The 12544-nt window shown below is 45.3% G+C and overlaps 1 protein-coding gene across 4 annotated transcripts in view; it reads right to left on the bottom strand.

Annotated features, from left to right (window-relative positions):
• Positions 1-12544, bottom strand: part of stxbp4 (syntaxin binding protein 4) — a 65973-nt gene that overhangs the window by 15668 nt on the left and 37761 nt on the right. For all 4 annotated transcript variants that reach the window (XM_080305763.1, XM_080305765.1, XM_026177788.2 and 1 more), the window contains exons 17-19: positions 3042-3221; positions 1756-1872; positions 1305-1354 (exon numbers count right to left, since the gene is read on the bottom strand). In XM_080305763.1, coding sequence (XP_080161889.1) covers positions 1305-1354; positions 1756-1872; positions 3042-3221 — 347 coding nt within the window. The remainder of the gene's footprint in view (positions 1-1304; positions 1355-1755; positions 1873-3041; positions 3222-12544) is intronic.

Raw genomic sequence — 12544 nt, 5'->3', positions numbered from 1 at the left:
ATAACGAGCACAGAGTGACCTCACACACGCTCCTCATTTCATAACGCCGCCATCTCACCGCCGCTCACTGCGGGCGACCATTAACAGGAAGTAACTGCTGTCCTACCTGCACTGAAGTGGGTCAAGCTGGACCGCTGAGTGTGAGAGTGTGTGAGAGAGAGTGTGTGTGTGTGTGTAACCTGGGCTAATGGGCTCTGCTCTCAGCTGGATCATTACGTGACAGACTGAGGTGTCGGGGTCGCAGTCACAGTCTATTCACACACAGACACACACACACACGCACACAGTAACCTGTAAACACACATTATTACATATACTGTGCACACACACGTGAGCTGTCCTGACGGGTCAAACTGAGCCGTGTGTTTGAAACTTGGTGAACTCAAGTTTCTCTTTCCACTGTACCACCCTGTTCAGGTAGGGACACATACACACACACACACACACACACACACACACACACACACACACACACACACACACACACACACACACACACACACACAAACACACACACTGATGTAAATTCACACACACAGTAATGAAACATACAGATGAAGGCTGCTTGTTTCTATAGCGACCGCTTTACCAGCTCACACTGAGCAGATTGACTCGTTAGGACGGCCACCGCGTCGCTAATGAACAGCAGGCTCTCAATTATCATCGAACACACAGGTTTGTGATTCAGCTGTCTTTGTGGGCACCCTGAGGACCATAATAATAATAATAATAATGCTAATAATAATGATGATGATGCACTCTCAGGCTCTGTATAAGCCCATCTCAAGCAATGACAGCAGAAAGTCAATAAGATTCAGCAACTTTAATGTCAAAATAACCGATGAGAGAAACCAGGTGAGCAGAGGAAGTGATCAGCTGGTTGCTGGTCGTGGCTGATGGTTTGTCCTTAATGGACTTTCCAGGATGTGGTTGCCAAGGTAACCCTCTAACCTATTTAACATCTCCTCATATGTCTGTCAACAGCTTCTTAATCGCTCGCCACCTGTTAACTTCACATTGCCATTGACTCGTTGTCACTGACTCTCTGTGCTCTGGTCAGCACGTCACTGCAAACCTGCTGCACATTTACAGCATTACAGTTAGTACTGCACATACTGCAGTACATTAACATACACTACTCTTTTACCCATAGAGTTTACTGCAGTACTTTTGCTATAGTAAATTTACTGAATACTAACAGTGAAGTCCTTTATCACACTGAGGACCTCACAAGGTGAAACATTTACAATGGTTCTCACAAGAATATATTTACAAGAACACACACACACACACACACACTCTACCTGTAGCTCTTTGGGGGGCCGTGACTTTCGAGTAGGAACTCCTGAACATTCTGCAGAAACAAACAAACAAAAAAGAAGGTTGTTTGTTTTCTTCTTTGTCTTTTATTTTGTTTTCCAGCTGCACCAAAAACTTATTTCATAAACAGAAATAATCCTGCTGAAAACATCTTTTCATGTAAAACGTCTCCTCGGTATGAGAGTTATCTGAAGGCCATTATTTTCTCTGTCGACAGTCAACACTGATGAAAGGATCTGATTTCAAACCCACAGCAGCAGCGAGCACATCTCTTACTTCTCACTCTGTGATCTCCACTCAAACCTCATCTGCTTTTAAAGATGACCTTTGCCATTTGGGTCAATGGGAGTCTTTCCCCTACAAACAATGACTGTGAATGAAACTATTTTTGAAAGTGTTGCTGTATCGTGATGTCTGAAAGCTGAAAAGTTTTACCTCCACGAAGCTCAGCAGTTTTCCCGTTGACATCTCGAAACCCTTTTTGGCCGCCTCGCTCTTCCGCAGCTGACACTCCAGGACGGCCGCTCTCTTCTTCAGCTCGTCCGTCTCCTCCTGAGATCAAAAACATTCAGGTTCTGGACATTTATGATCTTCGTCTCCTGTGCACTTCCTGTTTCACATCTCGTCCTTTAAAGAAAGTAGTCCTTACTTCCTGCCCACAGTTTTTCCCACTGTGATTACCTGCTGAGCTACCCCCCTCGGGTGTCACCGCTTCCTCCCTGTCTGTTTAAATACTTTTGCATCAAGCTTCTCTTCAGTAAAACAAAAAGCTCATTTTTGGCTCCTGTTTCTGCTTTAACTGTAACTGGCTGTTACACGTCCAACCTTTTCAGTTCCCTTTCTCAGCGCTTTTTAAAACGATCATAAATATGTTAAATTAAAAGCAGTGGAGCCGGCGACCCTGAAACAGGTCATTTAACTGTAAATTAGTGTTCGATGAACTGGTTCACGGAGACTAAAGCAGACACCACAAACACAGACAGGAGCCAAAGAGGCCAAACATCTTACAAAAGTCTCATTTCCTGTGCTTGTCTTTGGTGCGTGACCAGTAAAAGCTGTTAATGAAAAGGAGGAGTGTTTGCATGCAGTCGTGCTCTGGCGTTTGGACAAAAGCTCTTTGTTTCCAGTGTGAGCACTTTTGTTTCTTTCTGCAGACTTTTGTTTTGTGCCGATGGCTCAGAGAAACAACGCTGAGCGGATTTCTGCAAAGCCTACGTCAGAGAGGGAAGCGGCTCTGTCACCAAATACACCTGACCCACATTCAGGCCTGAAGACGAAACCAGGACCTGGAGCAGCAATAACCCGGCACCAAAAAGCCTGTATTTTTAATATTCCCCTTTCATTGTTCCCGTGTTGAGAGACAGAAGCCCAGGCTGCAAACATGCTGCACTAAAGTAATAGAAAAACCATTACATGACAGAAAGGTTGCTGTTTTTTCACTATCATCATAGAAATGTTTGATTTTACGATGACTCAGCGACGATCTTTGTGGTCTTGGGTCAATGGGTTTGCTTGGTGGCTGGTTGGACGGTGCAGTCAGCTGCCTTCCTGCTTCCTCATCCTTCCAGTTTTATAAATGTGCCACATAACTGAAGCTGAAAATGGTTTCACACATAATCTAGAGAAATAAAAGTACTTAGCTGACCGGGACTCTGCGGTAATCGTCAGAGAGCAGCTCTGCTCGGTGCCTACCGTGAACTGATCCATGTGGTGTGAGTCACCTTGTTGGCTGGTGCCTGGTGCTCCATCCTCTGAGTCTTCAGCTCTGCGATCTCAGCCTCCAGCAGGTGGATCACCTCCTCGTAGTCCATCTCCATCCCTCTGGCCTGCTTCTGGGCTGCCTCAGCCAGCTGGATTTGAGTCCTCAGAGCTCGGCTCTCCTCCGCGCTGTGTTTCACTTCCTGTCAGAAAGAGTGGAGGAAGAGGAGAGGGGGAGGATGGGGTAGAAGAAGAACCTGAGGGATTACTCAGTAGACTTTCAGTGGTGCTTTCAGGCCCTGCTCAGTGCTTTTGAGAGGCCTCCCAGGTGGTCGTGCCATGATTTGGGATTCGTGGTGTCAGGATGAGTTAGTGTGATGAGGCTCTTTGCTGTGGCCTCGGGGACGTTTCTCTGAATCAGCAGGCTGTGCAGTCGAGTCCCAGCAGGCCTGTCAGCGCTCAGCATACCTCTGTCTGTGATAAGGTTACCTACGGTTGGAGAGCAGCGTTATCATCAGAACAATAAAACAAACCTCCGTCTGGTGACAAAGATCGATCAAACTGTTGATGAACGCTCACGGCACTAAACCTTTATCTTGATTTTTACCAGCAGCTGACACCATGAATTGATCAGGAAAATGTGAAAGAGGTGAGCAAGGAATTTCTCACTGACATTAACCCCATCGTTAGAAATAATGCAGGTTTGAAGCACGTAATCATCGGCTTCACTTTGAGATCTGTAGGCTACAGCCAAGATCCAAAAGCCATGAAATCCAAGTAAACTAGCAGTGAACAGGAGAACGATAGAAACTCCAAAACAGGAAAGACTCCTTAGAAAGTCAGACTAAAGGACCAGATGAAGTCGAGACAAAATGAGGAGCAGAAAAATGGTTTTCAGTGTCTTTAAACTGACTTTAATGTGCACTCATTTTTATAAAACTAGGTTAAAATAAACCTCTAATCATTTAAAACAACACTGACACTTATAAACGTTCCACAAATGCAGTTTATGAGATGCTAATTCATTTTATTTATTTCACATCAACAGTCGGCTCAGGGCGCACTTTATTGTAAGCTAAAACCCCTATAGTAACACAGATAATCAGACAACCCCTGTGAGCAAGCACTTTGGCGACAGTGGGAAGGAAAAACTCCCTTTGAACAGGAAGAAACCTCCTGCAGAACCAGGCAGGAAAGCAGTCCTACATATTTGTGCATGAACTGCACTGAAGAACGTTTCCTGATCAAGGTCCCTCACAGTGTTACCAGAGGCCGATGACCATGCCCTCCAGAGTGAGCAGAATCTACCAGCCGTCAGCATCAGTAAACGTCATCCTCTGAGGACCATGAATGCCATTATAACATTTCATGACGGTGCATTGACCAGGTGATATTTCAGTGAGCACTGCAGTCGCTGTTAAGACTCAGACGTCTCTGTGCAGTCACACCGTCAGCATGAGTAATGCTTGAGCTAAAAATAAAACGACAGGTCATCGTCGCTTTTTGGCAGGTTGTTGTTGTTGGTGGAGTTTTTCTCGGAATGAGCTCTTATTGTTTGATTGTGTGATTTAAGAGCGCGGCCGGGCCCGACTGACTGGCTGGCGCTCTCTTACGTAACAATGCTGGAACAAAAACAAGACACAGAGCTTACTTCATGTCCTCGTCTCACTCCTGGCTCATTATTTTTCAAAACGTCAGCACTGTGCCCGATCTGAACTCTGCAAAAACCACAAAGCCACATTCAGTCAGGTCAAAGTGAACAAGGCTGGGCTCTGTGGACCAGCAGCATTTTAAACACACACCTTTCACCAGCTCAGAGTGACGCTGACATGCTGCTCTGCAAACAAACATTTTTACTCCTGTGTCAAACAGAGTGTGAACGACAGCCGTGTAACAATGAGTCACCGATGTGTCTAAACCTGTTCGTTTCTCTACAGAATCAAAGCACAACAAATGCTGTCTCAATTTTAGTCATATTTCAGTTGCAGCTGGCAGCTTTTCATTCACAGTGAAGCCCAAACTCTTCGCCCACTTATCCACCTCCTGCAGCCATAGCTGGACTGGCCATCGGCCCACCGGGCATTTGCTCGGTGATTTGATTTTTTGTTTTTATGGGCCGATGATTTTTTATTTTATTTTATTTTTTTATAACAGTATAAACAGTGAAAGGTGGTGTATTGGCCAGATGCTGGCAGATGTGTAAAAACAACTCAGTTGTTTGGCTGTGGCGGAGCTTCCACAGAGGCCAGCAGGTGGATGAGGGGAAGGGGAGGCAGGAGGAGCAGAGCCCCGAGGCGGTGAACTGAACTCCAGGTAAGAAGTTATGAGCTGCAGTCTATCTGGGTCAGATATGAACCAAGTTTAGTTTATTTTCGTTGTGCTGACTTTTTACAGTCAGTTACAATAACTCGTACTGCTACTAGCTAGCATGACGGAGTTTCTATACAGCTGGGTGGTGCTATGATGTTACTGATAGTGAGCTTTATTTTATTCATAAGTTAGTAGCTGCCAACCGTCCCGTAAAAAGACGGAATCGTCTGGTATTCAGAGAAAATATTACACATTTCGTTTTGAGGTGAAAAGGAACACAGTTTGTCCCAGACTTCAGCTACAATGAAAAAGACACAAAGCTGGATTTATTCTGTGTCTTTACGCTGCAGCTGCCTCTTCTTCTCTCATTCTCTCCCCTCTCTCTCCTGTTTCTACTTCAATCATGAAACTGATCAGTGATCAGCTGATCGGCTCTCTTGTTTGTTTATCGTCCACTTTGCGCCAGAAAGAAGAAACCAGCGGATGTCGCGCTAAACAACAGCAGCACGTTTAAGCTTGATCAGCTGTTAGCTGTTAGGATTTATTTCATATTAATTTCTAGTATCAGCTGATGTTTGCTGGAGCCACAGCTGTAAAGCTGCTGGTCATGATGTTGGTTTGGATATGTGGTGAGAGGGAAACATGAAGATGAAACCAGGAGATGTCCTTACTGAACCATCAGAGCTGTGATGGAGAAACAGGTTTACCTTTTAGGTGACATGGATGAGTTGAAGTTATGAACTGTTTCTGAGAGACAAATAACACCAGGATCCTTTTCTAAGTAGCTGACAGCTGGTAACTGTGCAGGGGCGGGTCTAGCAAAGTGTTGCCAGGGGGCAGGTAGGGCATTAACAGGGAGAGGGGGGCACAAAGAAATACTTTCTTATTCTCATTTAAAATGTCTAGCTTTTATTAAATAATTATCTGAATCTTACAACCAAAGTTTTTATCTGATGTACAACATATAGAAATCATACATATACCAACAAGACTGTACATCACCGTCACCACAGCGTTTGCTTTCATTCAAAGGCTTTATGGTTTTTCCTGTAATACCTGGTGGGCTGGTCTCTAGTCAAAATGCCCGGGCCGATTTTTTGTCCCAGTCCAGCCCTGCCTGCAGCTCTAAGAGCGAGATACGAGTAAGAGCTCACAGACCAGCTAAAGCACATCATTTCCTGCCCCAAGGCCAGTTGGACAACCACCACACCAACGAGGCACCCGGGAGGAACCCTGGTCAGACACCCAAACCACCTCCACTGACTGAAGTCCCAGAAATCCAAGCTACACCCTTCAGAGGAAGCTTGTATGTCACTGCTCTCAGCTTGTTGCTATAGGTGCAGAGTGCGCAGGCATCACCCCAACACTCGCCCGGGAAACCCCGAGACACTTAACCATTGCCAGAGTGGGCGCTCCACCTCTTCATGCTGACCACCGTGGCCTCAGACTTGGATGAAAACCATGAGAAATTTGGAGCTCCATGTTCGATAAAGCAAACAGGAGCACGTCACAACTCAAGCTATGCAGATGAATAAAAGCACTACAGGCCAGAGGGAAATATGTGCTGGCATACGGGCCCAGCTGGGCTTTGACCCCATGTGATCTTTGATGCAGAGGGAGAGCCAGTCTGTAGCGTGGAGGTTATGTAACTCTCAGGGCAGTGAAACAGACACCAGCAATAATTAGACACTCATAACTGGAAGCAACCACTCCCAGTACAGTTGGCACACTGGCAGCCAATAACCTGTAACCCTGCAGCGCTGAAATAAACATCGCACGGTAAACTGATCTTTGGTGGCACTAACAGATCAGAGTGAACACTGAGTTTTGTCACAACACTCAGTGCAACACGAACCAGGAAAGAAACACTGCAAGATTTCACCGAGGAGCATGCAAAACACCACGGGGGCCCAAAACTCCCCCTCATGTAAAGATACTCATGCAGGCAAAAAAGAAATATATTTATCTGCTATAATGAGAACAAATTGTCTGAAACTGAGGGTTTACTGAGCTCTGAGTGCCTGAGATCACACACACACACACACACACACACACACACACACACACACTCGAGGCAAAGAGGAAGCAGACTGGGGAGAATTTGGCAGCTCTCATCCTCCTGCTGCGACATCATATGCAGTGGAAGCTAACAGAACACACATGAAGTAAATGCAATGATTTATGAACAAGATTCTGAAATGCTGGACACACACACACACACACACACACACACACACACACACACACACGCGCGCGTACACACATAGTGTGTGTCATCCATCTGTTACCTCCAATTTTCTCTAGTAATTAAAAAATCTGCAAACTGCCGTTTCAAGAATGAGGTTTATGTTCATGTCCACCACTCCAGCTCTGTGGGGACCAATCTCAGGTTTTAACCTTTGGAGCGAGGACATTAATGGAAAGTAGGGACATCAAGCAAAAGTAATGAATTGTTTTTTTTTTGTTGAATGGGGAAAGTTTTTTGGAAACTTTGAAAAAATGTCTTACTGGGAGACTTCAACGCTTATCTGGTCAACAACAGTGAGACATGGAGGGGCGTGACTGGGAGGAATGGCCTCCCAGGTCTGAACCCCAGTGGTGTTCTGGTACTGGATTCCCGTGCAAACCACAGTTTGTCCATAAAAACACCATGTTCAAACATAAAGGTATCCATAAGTGCTCGTGGCACCAGGACACCCTAGGCAGCAGGTCAATTTTGAGATCGTATCATCATATCTGATTGCGATGGAAGGTGCCTGAACATGTGAGCACCTTTCCCAAAAACACCTACTCGGATCGACTCACCACAGCTCAACTCAGATCGAGTGATTTTACATTGCATACGACACGAACGCTACAACAAAGGTGGACATTTCCCTCATTGCCGGGTGTTGTATGTTCACCAGTATGATAATGATGAAGCAGTAATCTCAGTTAACGTGGTTTTATTAACCAGCACAGCAGCAGAGAACTTACATGCTTGGATTCAATAACGGAATGGCGCCTATACCACTCAAAACATACACACACCTACACGGAGGTACGGCAAGCGGATTAGGACAAAATACCAAACTAACAGCAGGTTATCTACATCCCCCTTCTTTAGTACATCCCCAACCGGACATAAAGTTTAATGCATACTGAATAATAATAATCACAGCATAAAAGGTGACATTTAAATTTGCAACCAGATGGAAGAAATAAACATGACAAGAATATCATTTTGCTGTATAAAGTTAAATATGATTACTACTGAAAATCACCTCAAACAGAATTTAACTTGAAGCATTGACATCAGTTACTGATGGCTCAAACATCAAACCTGAAAATGTTCTGTGTTTTAACTAGTACCCAATTAATCCTTATATCTTGGATTTGGTTTGCACACACGACCAAAGCGTGTCCTGTAAACACCATCACTCTTGGAAGGTCTTGGAGAATGCAAAACATCAGAAGAGCTCTCAACATGAGTGCTGTCTTTAAACTGTTCTACATCATTGTTTTCACCCACAACCTGCAGTCCATCATAATGATGATGATCAGTGTCTTTCTGAACAGTAATAGGCTCAGACACAGGCAATATGTGTCTGCGATTTCTCCTGTAAGTGTTTCCATCTGACTGTACCAGGTAGGATCTAGGTTCTTTACAAAGTTCCTTTACCACACCTGTGCGGTCATAACCCTGTGGGGTCTGTAACCTCACTACTTGTCCTTCGTTGAGAGGTGGAAGTGGTCGGCTGGATCTGTCATAACAGACCTTCTGAGTCAGTCTCTTGTTGAGTAGTTGGGCTTTCACTCTCTCAGATTCAAGGTGTTGTGGTTCGAGCAGTTTCGTTGTGATTGGGAGCGTAGTTCGAGTCTGTCTGGATAGAAGTCGTTCTGCAGAGGAACCCAGGTTCACATCACGTGGAACATTCCTGAGGTTCAGCAGGTTGAGAAATACATCAGTGCCATCTCTGTGTGATTTCTCCATCAGCTGTTTAGCACTGCGCACTGCTCTCTCAGCAAGCCCATTGGATTGAGGATACTCTGGACTGCTGGTGACATGTTGAAAGTCCCACTGTGAAGCGAAGTCTTTGAAACGCTGGCTTGTAAACTGCCTGCCATTGTCTGAGATCAGAGTGTGTGGAGCACCATGAACTGAGAAGTGTCTTTTCAGCTTTTTGATGACTGTCGCTGATGTCAAATCCTTTAGCAGGTCAATCTCAAACCAGCCTGAGTATGAGTCGACTACTACTAAATAGTGCTGACAGTGCCACTCAAAGATATCTGTAGCCACAGTTGACCAAGGAAGCTCTGGAACTTCATGCAGATGAAGGGGCTCTTTTTGTTGATGAGGTTTAGTGCTGTTACACACCGAGCAGGAAGTAACTGTTTGTTCAATATCTCTTGACATGAACGGCCAGAAGACGATCCCCCGTGCTCTCCGCTTGGTAGCTTCTACGCCGGGATGTCCTCTGTGCATGATGGTGATGTAGTCTCCTTGCAGTGATTTTGGGATCACAGCTTTGGAACCTTTAAGAATGATGCCATCATCCACAATCAGCTCATCCCTGAAAGGAAAATATGGATGAACTGCTGTGGGAAGGTTGTGGAGTCGTTGTGGCCAACCATGTTTGATGAACGAGCTGAGCGCTTGCAGTGTCTCATCCTCAGCTGTGTGTCCTTTAAGTTCCTCCAGGCGTGAAGAAGAGATGCAGCTCACCGTCATGACATCAAAGTTGTCCTCTTCTTCAGGCTGCTGGAAAGTGGAGCTGTTGGGAGCACGAGACAGTGTGTCAGCCAGATACATGTGTTTTCCACATTTATATGTGAGGGTGATGTTGTATTTTTGGAGCCTTAACAACATCCTCTGTAATCTGGCTGGTGCAGCGTGAATAGGTTTCTTTAGTATGGTGACCAGTGGCTGATGGTCTGTTTCTACGACCACAGGCTTGCCATATATGTAGTCATGAAACTTTGTACATGCGAAAACAACAGCCAGCAGCTCCTTTTCTATCTGAGCATATCTGGTTTCAGTGTCTGTCAGAGTACGTGAAGCATATGCCACAGGTCGCCCTTCCTGTAAGCAAGCTGCACCAAGACCATACTGTGATGCATCGCACGTTAGTGTCACAGGTTTGCTGACATCATAATATGACAGAACAGGTGGATTAGACATGTGCTCTTTAAGTGCTTTGAACGCAGTCTGATGCTGTGTGTCCCACATCCACTCGCTGTCCTTGTGTGTGAGCTGTCGCAGAGGAGCTGACAGATGGCTGAAGTTTGGAATGAATTTTCCAAGATAATTGACCATCCCCAGGAACCTCTGCAGGGCTTGGACATCTGTTGGAACTGGCATCTCTCTGATTGCGGCTGTTTTGGAAGGGTCTGCTTTAAGCCCCTCGCTTGTGAAAATGTGTCCGACATAACTGACCTGATTCAGCCGGAATTTGCACTTTAATGGGTTTAGTCGCAGGTTTACTTCTCTGGCACGATCAAGGACTTTTCTCAGGTTGTCGTCATGTTCTTTCATGGTTCTTCCGCCGATGAGTATATCATCAACAATGATGGCACATGGATATCCAGCGAATATCTGCTCCATGGCTCTCTGAAACACCTCGCTGGCAGCGTTAAGACCAAAAGGCATTCTGAGGAACCTGAAATGACCAAAACAAGTGCTGAAGGTGGTTAGCATGGATGATTTTTGATCCAATGACACCTGCCAAAAAGAGTTCTTAGCATCCAAAACAGAGAACACAGTAGCGTTTGACATTATTGCAGCCACTTCTTCTACTGTGCGCATGGGATGGTGTGGTCTTTTCAGAGCAGTGTTTAAATCTCGAGGATTTATGCATATCCTGATTTCATCTTTGCCCTTCTTGTTGGTGGCTACCATGGAAGACACCCAGTCCGTCGGCTCTGAGACGGGAGTAATGACGCCTAATTTCTCCATCCTGACCAGCTCTGCCTTGACTCTGTCTTTCATGGCCAAAGGGATGCGATGTGCTGGGCGAACAACTGGTTTCACATCTGGGTTCAGTGTCATGCGATAGGTGACTGGCAACCTCCCAAGCTCATCAGAAAATAAGTCGCTGTATTCTGTGATAAGCTGTTGTGACAGGTCATCTGCAGACATGCTCAATTGGTGGACGTCATTGCTGAATGATACAAGTCCCATTTCTCTGCATGCACATAGTCCAAGTATTGGCTGAACATCTTCATTAATAACAAAGAATGATAGCACATGTGGCTGCCCATGCAGAAAACACTGCAGCTTAATTACACCTGAGGTTTGAATCTTGCTGCCTCCAAATGCTACTAGGTTAACGGACTTGGGGTGTGCTTTCATTTGTTTATCTGCTCTTATAATGTTAACCGTTTTCTTGGGAAGCACATTACATTTAGCACCTGTGTCCACCTTCATTTCAACAGGAATCCCATTAATCTGCACGGTGACAAAAACTTCCTCTTTGTGTTCCACATCCACATCAGTCGCATGGATTGCATATTGCAGATTTACACCATCAACGTAGAATGTGTCGTCTCCGCTGTCATCAGCTTGGTCTGGTTCCACATGATGAACTGACTTTCTGTGTCTTGCTACGTTTTGGGTAGGCCGAACAGCTCTGCACCGTTTCTTAAAGTGATTCCACTTTTTGCATGCATGACACTGCTGCCCAAAAGCTGGACATTTGCTCTTTTTTGCAGCATGAGCACCCCCACAGTTAGTACAGTTAGTGACATGCTGTGTTTCAGACCTGTCTCCTTGTATTTTCTTGTTATCTCCTCTGTGCTTTCTCGTAAATGTGGGCTGGAGCACATCAACATTTGATGCAGATTGTTGAGGAAAAGCAAGTGTTTTATTATGCTCTTCAGTCATTTCATGAATCTGGCAGACAGATATGGCTTTTGCTAGTGTTAAATCACTATCACGCAGTAGCACTTTCCTTAAATTGTCATTGTTGATGCCACAAACTAGTCTGTCTCTTATTAGTTCTTCACTCAGATCACCAAATCTGCAGCTTTTTGCTTTAATCCGTAAATCACTTACATAGGATTCAACAGTCTCGCCAGTCCTCTGATTCCGCGTGTTGAACTTGTGTCTTTCCATCGTGACATTGGTTTGAGGGCTGCACGTTTCTCTGAATTTCCTTTTGAGGCACTCAGGATCCTCCTTCGATTCTGCAGGAATGAGGACTCGTCCTCCCTCGCCGGGCTCTCTCACTTCTGGCGC

Source organism: Astatotilapia calliptera, chromosome 8, assembly GCF_964374335.1.
Source record: "Astatotilapia calliptera chromosome 8, fAstCal68.1, whole genome shotgun sequence".
Taxonomy (NCBI): Eukaryota; Metazoa; Chordata; class Actinopteri; order Cichliformes; family Cichlidae; genus Astatotilapia; species Astatotilapia calliptera.
The sequence above is the reverse complement of the archived record's forward strand: the minus strand, read 5'-3'. Positions and strand labels throughout refer to the sequence as shown.